Consider the following 17574-nt stretch of genomic DNA (forward strand, 5'->3'; position numbering starts at 1 on the left):
TACAGCTGTAACTGCAGTTAAGGACCAAAAATCTTACATCAACCTTAAATTAAGCTCTTAAACTAGCTTTAGTTCTTGTACTGGTTGACTGTATCAAGTTGATCATCCTTACTTTCAAGCTTTCTGCAGCTACCACGCAGACTCTTTGAGAATGACCTCTTGATATTAACAAAGACATGTCAGCATTATACACCAGCCAAATGTAACTTGAACACTTAACATTATAATGCAGAAAGCACAAGCAGAAGACTGCTATATTAGGACCTCAGAACAAAACTGCGCATCTGAGCCATCAGGTTCCAAAGGAGCATCCAGAACATCAACATAACTTGGAACAGTTCTGGCCATATACATTCACGATGTGCTATGTTCTCAGCCACCAACACAAATATTTAGAGAAATACCATTAGCACGGTCATTCTGATGTTAACCAGCCCAGCCATTAACTTTCAGTTATGCAAACCTGAAAAGTGCTAAATGGCAAGATCTGCAAACCACTTTTGGAATGTATATACATCATACAGTCATATGTAGCAAGAGGATATAAAAGAAATGATTGTGGTCTCTGGATGTCACCTGATCCAATCCCCTGCTCAAGCAGGGCCACCAAGAGTAGGTTTGGCCATGATCATGGCTTCTGAATATAACCAACATAGGAGACTCCACAGGTTAACCTGTCCCATTGTTTAATTGTCCCTACAGATCTTGTTGGAAATTTATGGAATTTTCTGTGTTGGGATTTTTTTTCTTGGTGGTGGTTTGTTGTTGCTTTTTGGTGTTTGTTTTTTTTTTTCCCCACCCCAAAAAGATGAATATTTCACATTTCAACATTGGAAGAGGTAGTATCAAGATCATAACTTCTGTATTTAGCCTTGCAGGAAAATTCATTTTTCAAAGAAAAGATATAAAATGGCCTGTATACAGTAAACCCTTATTGATTTGGATTTTTAAAACAGAGGAATATTCTAAGGAGAGACTGTGCTGGACATCAGCAGTAATTGGTTCTATTTAGATCATGGATAGCTCCATAGGCTTTGGGCTTTAGGGACCTCGGTCTGCCATTGAAGCATTCAGCTATCAAAACAGAGGCCCTTATTGTCACTCAGGATGTACAAACTGATCTGCAACTTCAGCTTCGAAAATAGTTTAAGAAGTACCTGAGGGATGAGAGAAGTGAAGGGAAAGAAGAAGTGAAGGGAAAACATGATGAGAGAGGAAGTTCTCAGTCAGAAGACCTGGAGGAGAAAAAAAAAGAAAAAAAAAAAATATTGAACATGCATGAAGCAAGATTCTAAATGACTGGTTGACTCCAGTTTCCAGAAGAGGTGATGTGCTGGCACACCTATCCCTCAGTTTCTAAATCATTCTGCGTCTCCTCATTTATGATGCCCTTCTTTGACTGTAGTCTTCTTGACTACATCCTTCTAGCACAGTTATCAGAAAGAATATAGTCTCTATTTTGTAGACCAGGTAAAAATAACTGATAGAGGCTGTCATCCAAGTAAACCAACTTTATTAAATTTAGTTAAAATTTGAATTTCAATAACATCATTTCCAGTTTATTTCTACTGAAAAGGGAGCTGTAGTCCCAGCTGTAGTACTTAAAACAAGCAAAAAAAGCAGAGCAGAAACATTAACCATGAGATGGCAATAGTAAAGAAACAAAGCCTGGAGCATTTTAGTATGCAATTATTTTTCCCTTTTTAATGAAAGCACGTGAAAAGGAGCTATGTAAAGGATTTGCAAATATTTATCCGAAATACGTAGGTTGTGCTGAAAGTAATGCCTCCTGTCCATTTCCATGGAAACTACAACAGATACAAAAACGCAATAGCACTATTTAATAGAGTAAATTCTCAGATATTAAACACCGTTTTTCAATATAGTCAGCACCATTAGCTACACAATGCATCTTTCATCACCCCAAACAGATGTAAGTCTTCTCAGAAGGAGCCAAATCTGGACTATATGGTGGGTGTAGTAGGACAGTCCAGCCAAGGCTGACAATGCACTCTACAGTTTTCAAACTGGTACGGGACCTGGCATTATCAAGTTACAAGAAATGTTATCTTTTCTGCCCTGACTCTGGAAGTTTGAGCCTTCAGCTCAAGTATAGTCATTAGATTTTGTGGATTGTTGGGGTTCCAGAGTACCCGGAAGGATCACCTCTTTCATATTCCAATAGACTGTGCACATCACTTCACTCACCAAGGGCTACATCTTAAACTTCTTCCACAAGGAATTCACATGTCACTACACCATGGACTGCTGTTTTGTCAATGGACCATAGTGGTGATACCACTTCTCATCGCTGGTAGTGACATGATCTAGGAAACTATCACCATCAGACACATATTTGTTCAACAGGTCCTGGCAAACTTTTATATGGTCTTTTATACAAACTTTTATACTTGTCTTTCAAACTCCTGGTTGAACCACTGCTAAAACACACCAGCCACACCTCACTGTGTTCACATCCACTGTTTTGTCTGCATTAGTGTTCAACAAGCACTGATCAATGCCAATGAGTGCCATTTTTTTTCCTGCAGGAGGAATTCACACCTTTGCTTCATTTGCATTTCTATGGCAGATGCCACTGGGTCAGACTGCCCCACTGCTGCCATCTGTCACATGGCAACAAAATGTAATGGGATACTGGCAGGAAGGTTCAACCTCTACTGCCTCTACCACAACATTCACCTCAGATGTCATAAACCAACATCATAAAAAATAGGAGGCATTACTTTCAGAGCAGCCCTCATGAATACCATTCCAAAGCATTCAGCTCTCAGCTTCTTTCTAAATCAAATCTATTCTAAAGCTGAATGCAAGCTTGTACAGCTCTTCTACAAATTTTCTGGTGATTCAGATTTTTTGTTACTAGAATCATTATGAAGTAAGATGCAATCAAAGGGTGGTAAAGGGACCAGGGGTTAAGAGGAGAAGAAAATCAAGGGTGGGTAACCCTTTCAGTCATTTCCATCAGTCTGCAAGTAGGAGAATCAAAAGCCTTGTGAGAACAGGTTTTCCTCACAGGACTTCATGCCCGATTTGATACTAGTAAGATTCAGATAAATGTTGAATGCTTGTCAAAACCAATTGCTAAACCTTCTGATGTTCACTGGCTACCAAGCTTAATGCTTATAAGCTCACAGTCAGCCATTTTAATCAGAACAAGCTGCAAAAATTAAATATTTTCCTTGAGACTCCTAAGAATTTAAAAGCAATTTCTATTTCTTTAAGTGCTATTATGAAAACACTCACTGAAATGTTGTTTATTACTATGAAGCTAGGGATACTCAAGATGGCCAAGAAATCTGAACATTCATATACATTTTTGGAGAGGCACCAGTACTAACACATGCTATCTAGTCCACCCCTTAAAATATTAGGGGTAAGTACAGTTTGCTTCCTAGCTTTCATCAGAAGCCACTGACAACTCTAAAGTGATAACATACAAGAGTACAGTTAACTGGCAAAAATGTGCTCTCTCGCCTGACCTGTCCTTACAGCATGCACACAATTAACCATTCAGTCTTGGTATGCAGCTGCTCACAAAACAGTGTAGACCATTTCTACCTACTAAGCTCGAAAACACAAAAAAATTATTTTTTTTTTTGGTGCTTGCAGCTAGTCTTTTCTCCTGCAGCTCATTCCAACATTTGGAAGATGTGAACAAGCAAGCCAACCCCTAAAGTGATGCTGCGAACACAGAATTGGTGGGGAAAATAAAGAATTTTCTCTGAACATTTGGATTTTCAGATGCCTATTTATTTTCCATTGCCTTCAGGAACTTAGAGTCAGCCTCTCTGCTCAGGTAAACATTTATACACATACAGATGCAGTGACATAACTATGTTTTTCAAACTGAAATTGATCAAAATATTATTAGAGAAAAGGAGAAGAGGACCTGACAGAGATATTTCTTAGAAAACCATGCTATGGCAAGGCATGGAAAAATCCAGTCTGTGGGAAGGATTTTAACACAGCATGTGTGATTCATGTTTTCTAGAGAGGATACCAGACTTTTCTATTTAAAACAACATTAATACACAGGGCAATAATTTTTTTTCTCTTTTTTTTTTCTTGCTTTCTGTAATTCTTTTTGCATTCCACTTACAAACAATCAGGAAGGTAAGATTTTTACTCATTTAAAGAATTGATAGCCAAAATAATTTTCTCTTACAGAGGGGGGAAGCTAGGAAAAATAATTATTTAATATTTATATATTCGTACAGACCAGTTTGTTCCTATGATAGAAAGGACTGGGGTAGGGGGTATAAGGAACATGTAAGATTGCTATAGATAAAAGCCAGGGACACAGTATGCAAGATATCAGAAAACAGTCTAGGGTGAAAAAAGAGTCTTGTAGAAGGGCAGAAAGGCTTCTTTTGGTACTAATTGGTTCTCGTAAGGGAAAGTAGTCTAACATGACATACAAGAAATGTGGCACTGCTGATAGCCATTTAAAAGTCTGAAGATGAACTGAAGTTAAACCCTTTGTGTTCCTGATGTATGTATAACAAAAAGACATTAAAGATCAAAGCATGAGATGATTTTAGTGCCAAGATATGATGGAATGAATTGCATATATTGAAATCATAGGCATAGCTATGCCATACAGTACATATCATAATGTTCCAGCATGAAATGGCTGAGTCAAGAGTGCTATTTCACCTTCAAATCTGATTCCTGATTACTTGGATTAGGAGTCATAGCATTTTCCAAGAAATATAGGCTACTCTGAGTTTAAATATGGGCATGTACATATACAGAGATGCTTCTTATTAAAAAAAAAAAAAAAAGAGGAGGGGACGGGGAGAAGGAAAATATAAGTACTGCAATTTCCATAAGGCCTTATTGAAAAACAACAACGATGACAAAAAAAAAACCACAATAGTTTCATATCTCTACAGATCTGATTTTAGTACTAATAAAATCACCATGCAATGCATGAGGGACTGTGACTATGTGAGAAGAAGTCCACCTCTGGCCCTGAAACCAATCCTGCCCTCTGTTACCTGCCCCAGATGCCACTGGCTTACACAGAATAGCAACCACAAACAAAAGGAGAATGGAATTATTGAGCCAATACCCTTCTGGACAGAGAGTCAGCACACAGAAGGAAACAGGAAGAGCAGAGCTTTCCATGCCTCAGAAAATGCTATGCTCTCCCAACTTCCTTATGTGCCTCCTACCCAAGTGTTGATGAAGAGGCAGCATCTCTGCTCACAAACCACTGTACATGCCTCCTCCCAGCCCCACTGCGACCGAAGGCCAGGGGGAGAAGAGATGCAGAGCAGCTGTAGAGCAAGGAGGCAGGGTTGCCAAGCAACAGCCTGCTGGGGGAGGGTGTTAAAATGAGGAAAGGAAACAAGATATAAATTGCATTTACTCATGTGGGGCAATGGTAGCCCTTCCATCTGCTTTTCTTCCTGCTTCCATTGAGTTATTGGTGTGGATGTCATAAAATGGTTTGGCCACAAGTGTTTCTTGCATCAAAGGTTCCAGGCTGCTCTTTGAGAAGGTTACATCAGGGAAGCCTGTGAAGAACACTTTCTTTGCCAACTTGTTATCATAGATTATACAGCAAGAACAAAAGCAGACTGCCACAGGTTTTCCAGATGGCCTGCTCTATGAGTAAGGAGCACAAAGTAAAACCAGACTTTCCCCATTCACACATCTGCGTTGGTGATGTTCCTTCTGATATGCCATCATTTGCCTTCAAGAGAAAGGCACACAACATATGGAAGATTTTTTTTCTTCACACCATACAGTCTTTCTATATGACAAGTGAATCTCGCCTTTGAATAGCTTTCTGTCTTTCTCCCCCTCCCCCCCATAAAAAGTTCTTGTTTCCATTTGATGACAAAGACTACTCACTGTCAGATCATAAACATTTGATAATATGATATCAGAGGAGGTCTTCGTGAAAGCTTTAGGCTGGAGGTATTCTGGTGAAGAGAGACAATCTAAGAGAGGAGACGGAAAACAAAAATAAAGAACCCCAACAGCTCACGGAGGCAGACCACACATAGTGCAGAAGCAACCACAAAGTCTGACCTTAGGAATCCCAGGTCTCTCTCAGCAAGGATGATCCACTGCTAAGCCAGCTCTTCACAACTCTACCAATTCTACAAATACATTCCAGATGCAAAGTCTGTGCCTCTTCCCTGGCTGTTTCCAGCTGTGGTCACATGAACTGAGACCCCCCTTGTTTGTTAACTCTTTTATGCCTGTCCATGCTTTATACGTTTTATGACATTATTATACGTATTGGTGGACGACCCATTCCTGGAGACATTCAAGGTCAGGCTGGAAGGGGCTCTGAGCAATCTGATGTAGCTGTAGGTTACCCTGTTCACTGCAGGGGAATTGGACCAGATGGCTTTAAGGGTCCCTTCCAACTCAAGTGATTCTGTAATTTTGTGACAGACCACTAAGAAACTATGTTCTTATATACCACTGTACAAATATTTTGACTCAACAATACATGTCCCGAATCACAGAATCACAGAATCACAGAATCACCCGGGTTGGAAGGGACCCCAAGGATCATGTAGTTCCAACCCCCAATCTATCATTGCTTACATTTATAGAATGAGAAAACAAGATCCATAGAGGAAATTGCATTTACATTGTTTTTGAATACTAGACATAAGTTTCATTAATGGAAAATGTTTCCATAAGGCAAAAAGATACAGACTTTCTTCATACCTTTCAAGTCCAGGCCCATCTCAGCCACTTGCGTAGCTCCAATGAAATTGTCTGAACAGAGGAGTATGCACATTTAAGATTAGTTCTCTCATTTTACAGTGGTTGTCCAAAGTAAGGAATTGTACACATGCAGTTTTTGTGTGTCTGTGTCTCTCTCCATTAACTACAGAGAGCAGCTAAAGTCACTCACACCATTGATGCCTTAAATCAGGCAAGATGAGCAGTGATCAAAGCAGCAAAGCTTTGCTGAGCTTTGAAGTAACAGTAACCCACAAGAAGGATTTAAAGAAGTCTGACATAGATTTGTCTTTTGGGCAAGAAATTCTTATAAAAGAGCAAAAAAGTGACTTCAGTAAGGCCTTTGACACAGTAGCCCACAACATCCTTCTCTCCAAATTGGAAAGCTGGGGATTTGACAGATGGACTGTTCAAGAATGGATGAAGAACTGACTGCAGGACTGAGTCCAGAGAGTGGTGGTCAATAGCTCAATGTCCGGATGGTGATCAATGACAAGTGGTATTCCCAACAGTGCTGGGGCTGATATGCTTTAATATCTTCATCAGTGACACTGACAGTGGGGTAGAGTGTGCCCTCAACAAGTTCAGTGATGACACCAAGCTGTGAGGTGCAGTCAACACACCAAAGGATGGGATGCCATCAGAGAAACCTAGACAGGTTTGAGCAGCAGTGGGCCCAGGCAAACCTCATGAGGTTCAACAAATCTAAGTACAAGATCTTGCACCTGGGTTGAGGCAACCCCCATTATCAACACAAGCTGAGGGATGAAAGAATTGAGCCAGAAAAGACCTGAGGGTACTGATGGATGGGAAGCCAGACATAAGCCAGCACTGTACCCTCACAGCCCAGAATGCCAACCATGTCCTGGGCTGCATCCAAAGTGTGACCAGAGGGCAAGTGAGGTGATGCTGCTGCTCTGCTCTGCATTGGTGAGACCTCACCTAGAGTACTGTGTCCAGATGGGGAGTCCTCAGTACAGGAGAGATGTGGATCTATCTACTGGAGTGCATCCAGAGAAGGGCCACAAAAATGACTGTCACATTTTGGCCTGGTCCCACCCAATTCCTAATGACTAATGAGGTGCAGGGACACACTGAACCCATGTCCTGATAGAGATAGAAGAGCAGGGGGGGAAAAAAAAAAAAAAAAAAAAAAAAGGGAAAAGGAAGAGGAGCCTAAAAACAAAACAGTGGCAATGAGCTAAGGGAGAAAACTAATTTACTAAATACGATGGCGGAATGCAAGATAATACAGTATAATTGGAATTGAAGCAAATAAATGAGAAAGTCCAAAACTAAAGGCCTTACTCTAATGCTGAAGGTGAGACATCTCGGGAGTACACACTGCAGAGACAAGCAGTAAAAAGAAAGGGAGAATCTTGTGTCTCGCGAGAAGTTTTATCCTTCCCTCTCAATGGAAAACAGAAATGGAATAGTGAAGTCTTCTGGGAGATGTAGTTCTCCTCCTCTGAGAGCCAGGTACCCAGAAATATCAACAACCCTTGGAATTGAAGCATTAACTCCCAGTGCACTATGTGACATTAAGACATGGAATGCTGATAACAGAAATCATAAAAACCATGACAGTGATCCATGGAATGGAACACTTCTCCTACAAGTACAGGCTGAGAGAGCTGGGGCTTTTCTACCTGGAGAAGGCACTAAGGTGATCAGATAGCAACCTTTCAGTATCTGAAGGGGAGCAGCGGGAAAGAAGGGGATGGAGCCTTTAGAAGCGTCTGTTGTGATAGAACAAAGGGAAATGTTTTCAAGCTCAAACAGAGTAAATTTAGGTTAGATATAAGAAAAAGATCTTTTACGATGAGGGTGGTGATGCACTGGAACAGGTTGCTTAGAGATGCAGTTGATCTCCCATCCCTGGAGACTTCAAAGGAGAGGCTGGATAAGGCTGTGGGCAAGCCAATATAGCTGTGGATGTTTCTGTTCATTGCAGGAGTGGGACTAGATGGCCTTCAGAGGTCCTGTCCAACTCTGAGGATTCTATAACAAGCACTTGCCTGAAAATCTGGCAAACAAGCAGAAACTGGTTGGAGAGTGAAAGCAACTCCACATACTTCATGACAGAAGTTTGATAATACACTGCTATAAAGGTCTTCAGCACTAGAAGAAAGCTGTATGAAATAGAGAAGGCACGGAGCATCCTGTCCACTGAAGTGCTCCCCTGTAAAGTAAAATTTAAGTCCCATACATTGGACTGCTATCAGAGGAAGAGAAAAAAAAAAATCATTATTATCATATAATCACTGGCAACATCACAGCTGTAATACTGTGTACAAGTTCTGGGTTTTTCCATTTAACAATGACAGAGATAGTGAAGAGAGCTGAGTGAAGGGCCACAAAGATGGTCAAGGGATTTAACAGTCAAAAGTATGAAGAGAGGCCAAAGAGATCTGGAACAGTTCACCCTGGAGAAGAACAGACTCTGGTGGCAATCTTATGAACATGTACTGATGGGAGAGTGAAAAGAAGATGCAGTCAGACTCGTCTCAGTAGCATTCAGTGAGCAACCAAAAGGCAACAGACACAAAGAGAAAACAAGAAACTCCATCTACACATGAGAACTTTAGGTTTGGTTTGGTTTTCTTAAAAACAGAACAAAAACCACTGACGGTGGTCTAACACTGTAGCAGGTTTCCCAGAGAATCACATAATGGTTTGGGTTGGAATAAACTGTATGATCAGATTCCAGTGCACCCCCCTCCCCCTCCTTCTCACAGATGTTGAAAGCCAGATGGGACACAGTCCCAAGCAACCTGCACTCGTATGTAATTCTGCTTTGGGGAGAGAGGGTTGGACAGCATTTCCCAGAGCCTCTCATGGATTCTATGGCAAGATGACTGATTTTTCTTCACAGAGATTAAAAAAAAAAAAAAAAAAAAAAAAAGGTACAAGTCACATTGGTGCCATGTTACTTTTGCCTAGCTTTCCTTGAGTGGTGTATAATCAATGAATATTAAGATGTTATAATTACAAAACAAACAAGAGAGTTAGGCAAAGCAGATCATGATAACAAAAAGAGAATAGATAGAAAGCTTACCCCTACCCTGGGCTCACTTACAAAACTCCAGCAGAGCAGATCTCCAGAAGAGATCCTTCCCCACTGGTAGCCAGCTCTTAAATGGGTCTAGGAGAGGTGCAGCCAGGCTCCACCCCTTCCAGCAGCACAGCTGAATTGCCTTCACCTGTGCTCCTGTGGCTGACTCAGTGCTCGCCTCAGGTGATCAATCAGTGGTTCAGGCTGTGACTCAGCAATTCCCATACAAGTGGTTTTGTTGCTTTAAGTGCATCCACCTGTCAGCAATGGCCTCTTCACCACCACTGCTTATTTTTAGGTATGCGTGTACACAAATACATTTACCAACAGTTACCACAGCTGGGTTTTTCCTCTGAGATTGCTTATAAAGTCACTGCTACTAAGTAAATAGCATAAATATCACCTTTGCAGTAGGGGGGAACAAAAAGAGAGAGAGAGAGAGATTGCCAACCTTGCCTGGAAAGGACTGCGGGTTAGCAGACAGTAACTGAAAAAGCTTTTCCTCCCAGAGTTTCAGTAAATAAATACAAATTCCCCACCTGGCACCCCACACTTTGAGATACAGTAGCAACAGTGTAGGATGAAGTCATCTGATGGGGTAGACTTGATTGTTTAACACAAGGCACAGAACAGCAATGTTTATCACCCAATTTCCTGATGCCCACTTTATACATTCATGTACATGCATTGTTATCATGCCCTTGCCAATTCATCTCTTCCTTAAGTATACTATTTTCTCCCAACCTTGAATTCCTCTCACACAGTATCTTCCCACTCCTATTACATATATCTGAATCCTGCCTGATTTTATTATGTCTTTCTTTGAAATGATAGAACCATAATACAATGAACTCTAACCATTTTTCAGCTGAGCAATAAGCCCGAAGACTTTAAAAGGTGCACACATCTTGCATAACATCTCCTGCCTCTCTTACACAGCAGCGTTGAGAGAATGACTTCTTACTCTTACTATTTTGGTCTTTCCTGGTCTGCCAGTCACCACTTCAGTTACTGCTGCCAACGTGTTTCAAGGCTGACTCACTAAACTTCACTAACTCACATTTAGGTTAAGGGTAATCAAAGAGTTAATTGATAACAGTAACTCAGTTTTCAAAAATCACTGTTCAGTATGTTTGAAACACCCTGATGTATAAGTTTAAAATTTCAGTGATAGTTTATTGCTCAGTTTTTGTTTTTTTTTTTCAAATTACAATAAGAGAACTGCTTGAGAATGAGGAAACTGCAACAATATGAACTTCTCTTTGCACATGAAGTTTGAGCTTTCTATTGGCTGATACTTACAAAGAAGAAAAGTCACTATGATTACATTTGCCATTAATTCAAACTCTGTTTCTCAACCTTAATTAACACACTGGGATCTTCATTGGGTATCTTCAGCATGACAAGGGCAGATTTCTAAGTTTTCATCTCTGAATTCAGATCACAAACCTCCAAACTCAGTGGAATTTTCAAAAGTGATCAGCAGCTGTTTCAGGTCATGACTGATAGGTATTGGCAGAGCTTTGAGGGGAAATGGCAAAATGCCTTCATTTATACATCCAGCCGAAGTGCTACAAACTTCTCATGTAAAGAAGAAAAAAAATTCACCCAAACAAGATTAAATAACCAGGGGTGAAGAGGGAGAAATAGAAGGGTGGGGGGAAAGGGGGCACGGGGGGGACAGAGGGGAACAGGGGGGGGGACGGGATGAAGGAGGAGAGGAAGATCTTATTTGCTTCAATAGTTATCATAAAGAAATGAATTCTCAAGGACTGAATACTTCTAAACCCCAGAACAGAATTTTCCTCTGTGCCTAATTATTTCTTTTAGCAAACATACTTATGAAAAAGCGATAAATATTTTTAAAAGCTACTTCTAAATTTGGTTTCTTAGCAGATGTATTTTTACATCATAAGGATTAATAGGAAACCGTTAGATGCAGCCCACCAGAAATAGCGCATACTGCTATTAGATACAACCTTTTTAAGACAGCGTTAAACGAAGACCTGAGCTTCACATAGGTTAGCTCCTTCGCCGAGCGACAAACGGCGCAGAGTTCGCTATTTCTGCTGTTCCAGAACGCAGAAGGGACGGGGGCAACTCCTTCGCACCTCCCCCCGCGAAGGTGACTCCGCCGCTAGCAGCAGCCCGGTTCAGTTACGGGACGTCACCTCGCTGGGAATGTCACCTCGCTAAATAAATGGTGGCGGAGCGTTCTCGCCCCGCTCCCGACAGTCACACACGCCCAGCGCTCCTCATCCAGCCCGCCGCCCGCTCCCCTCTCCCGCGGCGGAACGACGACCGGAGGGGAGCCCCGCGGTGCCGGCAGCACTCACCGTGCGAGATGCTGTGGAGCAAGGCGACGGCCAACATCCACATGCCCCCGCCGCTCCCCCTCGCCCGCCGCGCCCACGGCCGGGCCGGAGCCGCCAGGCAGCGCGCACCGGGTCCGGCCGCCTGGGCCGGGGGCTGCTGGCAGCCTGCGGGGCCGCCGGTCCGCGCAGCGAGCGCTCAGCCCCGCCTGCAGCCCCGCGGCTCCGCCGACGCTCGCCGCCCGGCTCTCGGGCGGGGGAAGAGGCGGCCGGCGGCGGGGGCGGGCGGCGGGGGCGCGGCGCCCAGGTGCGTCCTCGGCGCGGGGAGACGCCCGCGGGGCCGCGCAGGCAGGGCCACAGGTGAGCGGCTCCTCCGGCGCCGGCACGGGAGCATCCCCGGCGGCGGCCGGCCCCGAGCCCCCAGCTCCGAGCCCGCGGCCGGCCGGCTCCTCACGCAGCGCCCGTCGGCCCGGCGGCAGGCGGGCGGGTGGCCGGGCACATCGCTCCTCTGCTCTGCTGTGCTCTGCTCTCTTCTGCTGCGCTCTCCTCTGCTCTCCTCTCCTCTGCTTCGCTCTCCTCGCTGCTAAGCTCCCCTGCTCCCCTTCAGTGGCAAAGCCAGCCCTGCTCGCTCCCTGCCCTCTGCCGTCTTAAGGCAGCTCTCTCATTTGACCAAAAAAAAAAAAGTGCAACCCGTTTTGCTGTAATAGATAAAGGTATCAGTGGTGCCAACTGTACATGCACAGGTAATGAGTACTTAATGGTGATCAAGGTGTTATAGGTGGAACTCTGTGGGGATCACTGCATAAAAGTATTACACTGGATTGTTTGTAGCACAAGTGTTTGTTTTTAAGGATGTTTGTTCAGTCATATAAAATCGTATTTTCAAAAGAAGGATCCCAAATATTGACCTTCTTTACCTACAATATCCTTGCCGAGTCATAAATCTTTCAGTGAGAGGAATAGCTTCATTTCCCATTTACACAAGACGGAGTGTGTTTGGAGCTCTCCAGAATGTCATATTTTCTTCTAGACAAGTAATGTCTCTTGTTTGGCTTTAGATCTAGATCACAGATTCCAGACTCGGATCCTGAAGGCTCCTGAACTCTGGCAGCCCATTCCACGCCCACCGCGCTGTGGTGCAGCCCCTTTCCCTGACCCCCAGCTGCCCTCCCCTGACAGCTCCATGCCGTTCCCTCGGGCCCTGTCGCTGTCACACAGAGCAGAGCTCAGCGCTGCCCCTCCGCTCCCTGTGAGGAGCTGCAACTGCCATCAGGCCTCCTCTCAGCTCCTCTGCTCTGCGCTGAGCACAGCGAGGCGCCTCAGCTGCTCCTCGCACACCTTGCCCTCAGAGCCTTCACCATCTTTGCAGTCCTCCTTTGGACGCTCTCTGACAGCTTTTATGGCCTTCTTATATTGTGGTGACCAGACCACATCTTGTGCTGGAAGTGAGGCCTCACAGTGCAGAGTAGAGCATTTGGTCCTGCTGTTCAGGTTTAAGAAGGGGTAGTAGCTGCTAGGGGACAGCACACACACAAAATACACTGAAGGACGATGCACAAAGGGAGACACATGAGGCCTGTATTTGAAGGTTGGTGGGCAAGTCACACCAGGAAAAGAGCACTCTTAGAGAGAATGCAGCCTATGGATAAATCCATGACACAGCATTGGCAATGAGTAAGAAGGAAGCAGCAATGAAAGAAAAGAGTAGGAAACCAGAACTATCACAAAAGAAAGTAAAACAAAACAAAACAAAACAAAAACATCATTTCACACTAAGCCTGGCCTCCTGTGCTATCACATCAGTGAAGGGATTGAGTGTAATGTCAAGCAAAATAAGAAGAGCAACGTCGAGGAAGAGGGAAGATACATGTCTGAAGTAAAGATGAACTTTGTGAAGGGGAACAAGGGTGTTTCCCTAGGTGTTTGTATAATTGATTGTCTTCTTTGTTGCTTAATGCCTAAATCAGTTACTAAAAGTTTATGTTCACTGGCAATAAATTAAGTGGAATTCTATGAGACAAGACCACTTGTGACAATGAATTACTAGCCAACAAAGTTAATTCTTGATATTACTTACAAAATGGATGCTTGAATTAGAAGAAAGGGAAAAGGAAAAAAAAACTAAAATTTCAAATTAAGGCTAATTGTAGAAACACTGAATTAATTATTTGTAAGATTCTAAACATGGACTTGGTTTCCTCTTGCCTTTTACATAAATTAAATATACAAAAATAACAGCAAGGTTTGTACAGACCAGTACTATTTTCTTTTTATAGGATGGATAGCAGGAATCCTTTATCCAGAAATATTTCCTTGCAATTTTATATATGCTTTCCTGAAGATGAAATAATGATCCATAGTGAGACAAATATTCTATTCTTGACTTGGCACTATCAAAATGGCTTGGCAAACCATCAGAGTACAAAATATCAGATAGTCAAATTCCTGATTCTATTCTCTCTCAGGAGATGCAAAGTGGACACAATTGGCTTCTGCATCTGTTCAACACCCAACAGTTGTGAGAGACTTGGCTTCAAATCCTTCTCTAACAAAGATTAAACAAAACCTTGACCCTTGCTACTCTATCTTCTTCACTTGCCTATGCTGACTGAAACGTCGCTATTATTTTTTTTCTCAAAGTAGTACTTTTCCATACTCTCTTCACACAGCAAGGACAAGGGCTACTTAAAAGATTAATGTAGTGCTATTGTAACCTTATCTTCCTCTGAGGCAAGAGTTGGAGTCTTTCTCCTAGGCAAGCAAAGAATGTGGATCTCCCATTAAGCTAGTGCTCTAAGCACTAGGGTACGTGGTGACATACTATCATGAGGAAGGACAGTTCCTCCATACTGTTCTGATACTTCTGTTAGCATGAGTGCACCAGATCACTTTAGACCAGGAACGAGTCAGGGCTTTCACATTACTAGCATCCTTAATACTTGAGCATCATCATGTATGCTCTGGAACAAAAAAAAGCCAGGAATGAACATAATCATGTGTAGTCCCACACTGTAGTCCCACATTGGCATTCTGCTGATGCGTTTTGGAGTTCTCTTGAGTTTGTTTGTTTGTTGAGTTAGACAATAGAGACTCTTCCATTCCCTGAGATTTTCTTTAAACATAATTTTCAATTTTAATTAATGAAATCATACTCCTGAGTTTGCTTTCCAGTTCTTCTACCATTTTCCTAGCACTTTTCCTGAAAGTATCTAAGTCATTACAAATGCAAGTATAACTATATATACCTCTCTGATTCTATATATATTGTTAAGGAGATAGTTCTAAGAGATAACATTATGAAGGATCTTATGAAAGATCTTATCTTCATGTGAAAGTTATTTTAATACCTAACCAAAGGCAACTGGGGATCAGTTTTGCCCTCTGTAATTACCTAAAATTACCTCAGCCTTCTCTTCAGTCAGAATGAACAGCATGTAATACTGTTATTTTAAGTATTCATGATTGTGAATCTACATATGTTAAAAGAAGGAAACGTGGGGAATAGAGAAGAGAGAATGAAAGAAGATACTAGATAAGGACAGACAGTCCATCCCAAGCTAACTCCTTCCCAGCGTCTGTGTGCATTAAAATACCTTGTAGTTGTCTGCTTACAGGTATTCCCCAGGATCCTTTCTCACTTCTGCCATAGCTCCTAGATTCAGATCCTCTTCAGAAGGATAGGAATATCTGGATCTTATATATCTTGTTCCAGCTTCAGCTGGAACAGAAGCTATTTCGGTAAACTAACAAGGCCCTTCCCATCCCCAGATGAGAATATTTTCAGCATCCATGCTCATGTGCAAGGCTGTCATCTTCCCCCCTCTTTCCATAGCATCTGGGTCTAGTTAAATGTGAGCACGTGGCAAGTCATGCCAGGCTCTCCTCATGCTCATGCCAGCTGAAGCTCCAAAGAGTTTTCATGTTGAGCCCTTTTGTCCCATATTCAGAGAAAAAAATATCTGCACAGACAGTAAAACACACTCTTGTGAACAGCTAACCATGCAAAAGGAGCAGGTGGAATTTTAGAAAGACCTGAGTTATAGACCTGAACAGCAAGTGGCAGGTGCACACTCTCAATCAGGGATGCTGATGTAATTTCTGCCAAGTCTTCCAGTTGTTTTCTTCAGTATTCATCAGACAGAGGATCAGCAAGATGGCATTTATCCAAGCCCCAGCATCACTTAGGTTCCAACAAAATTGTTCATTTGAAGCATTGGAGCTGGATTAGATGAACATCTAAGCTAGGTGTTGTAAGTAAGCTTACGGTAGCACTACTTGCCCTTTAAAAAAAAAAAAAGAAAGAAAGAAAGAAAAAAGAAAAAAAAATCCAAGACAGAAAGAGGGAAAAAAAGCAACTCAGCTCCTTAGCTGCCTTAGATACACATTAAACATACAAGAGGAGTGGAGGGATTGCTTCGGACTTGTGAATTCTCATCAAGCAGAGCCTCAGGGCAGGTAAGCAACTATGCCGTATCGTTCCCTGTGATACCAAAAAACAGCAGAGTGATTTTTGCTAGCACTTCTTAAGTAAAAAATAATAACAATAGAAAAGGCCACATCAGCTATACCTAACCAGGCCAAGAGGTCTAAAGAAAGCCCCAAAGCCAAACAAAAATTCTCCACTGTCAGCTGTACCTGCTGATCTTTGCTGATATACATAGCTCAGTTTGAGGCTTTACTCCAGCCTGAAACCAGAATAGCCAGTGTCTTGAGCCGTGGCATCACTGACATGCAAAGGTTATCTCAACCCCGGCAGCATTAGCTGTTTTGTCACAAGGAACAGCTGCTGAGGTTCTATTACTGCTATAAATTGAAGTGTGGATTTGACTATCTAAGCATGCCCTGGCTCCATTTTCCTTTGTCATCTCAGAGGTCTCCTCGGGTTATTAGAGCTGTGTCTTACCACTGTTCATTACTGGAAAAGAGAAAAAGACTCAAGAAATAGGGCAAGACTCTTTGGACAGAAGACAGCTTCTTGAGCAGAGGTTTAAACAAATATTTCCTAAAGGAAAAAAAAAAAGAAAAAAAAAAGACAGGCCTCATTCTCCTAAAATAAAACACTATCCATATCAACTGAGTGCAGATCCACAGTGTTTTATAGTGATTCTCGACAACTGGGAACAGTCGGCGGTACAAATAAAGAAACAGCATGACTGAACTAATGTTGTTTGACATGGCAATAACCCCACATAAATCTGCTTTCTCTTCAAAGAAACAAAACTCAAGACAGTGCTGCTTTTGGGAAGCCCTTCCTTGGGGTCCATGGTTTCGTGTCATCTGGATTCAAACTAAAAGAAAAAAAAAAATCAACGTGTGAAAACATCACTTAACAATAGCTCAGTAATAAATTGATGATGAATAATTGATTCATAAATGAGACTGCCTTTGTCATCATTACCTTTACACAGTGGCGCTGTTAGTGTACGAAGTTTTGCAGAGAACTGGAAAGTATTTTGGATTACTCAAGAGAAC

General features: G+C 42.4%; 1 protein-coding gene across 4 annotated transcripts in view; it reads right to left on the reverse strand.

Annotated features, from left to right (window-relative positions):
- DSCAM (DS cell adhesion molecule) overlaps window positions 1-12223 on the reverse strand; it is a 461629-nt gene extending 449406 nt beyond the window's left edge. The window contains exons 1-2 of one of the 4 annotated variants that reach the window (XM_048966667.1): window positions 12127-12184; window positions 1158-1235 (exon numbers count right to left, since the gene is read on the reverse strand). In XM_048966667.1, coding sequence (XP_048822624.1) covers window positions 1158-1235; window positions 12127-12169 — 121 coding nt within the window. In that variant the 5' untranslated portion in view covers window positions 12170-12184. Of the gene's footprint in view, window positions 1-1157; window positions 1236-12126 lie in introns of all 4 variants that reach the window. The other 3 variants (XM_048966701.1, XM_048966710.1, XM_048966682.1) reach the window with 3 other exon arrangements.
- Window positions 12224-17574: the final 5351 nt, after the last annotated feature.

Source organism: Lagopus muta, chromosome 1, assembly GCF_023343835.1.
Source record: "Lagopus muta isolate bLagMut1 chromosome 1, bLagMut1 primary, whole genome shotgun sequence".
Lineage (NCBI taxonomy): Eukaryota > Metazoa > Chordata > Aves > Galliformes > Phasianidae > Lagopus > Lagopus muta.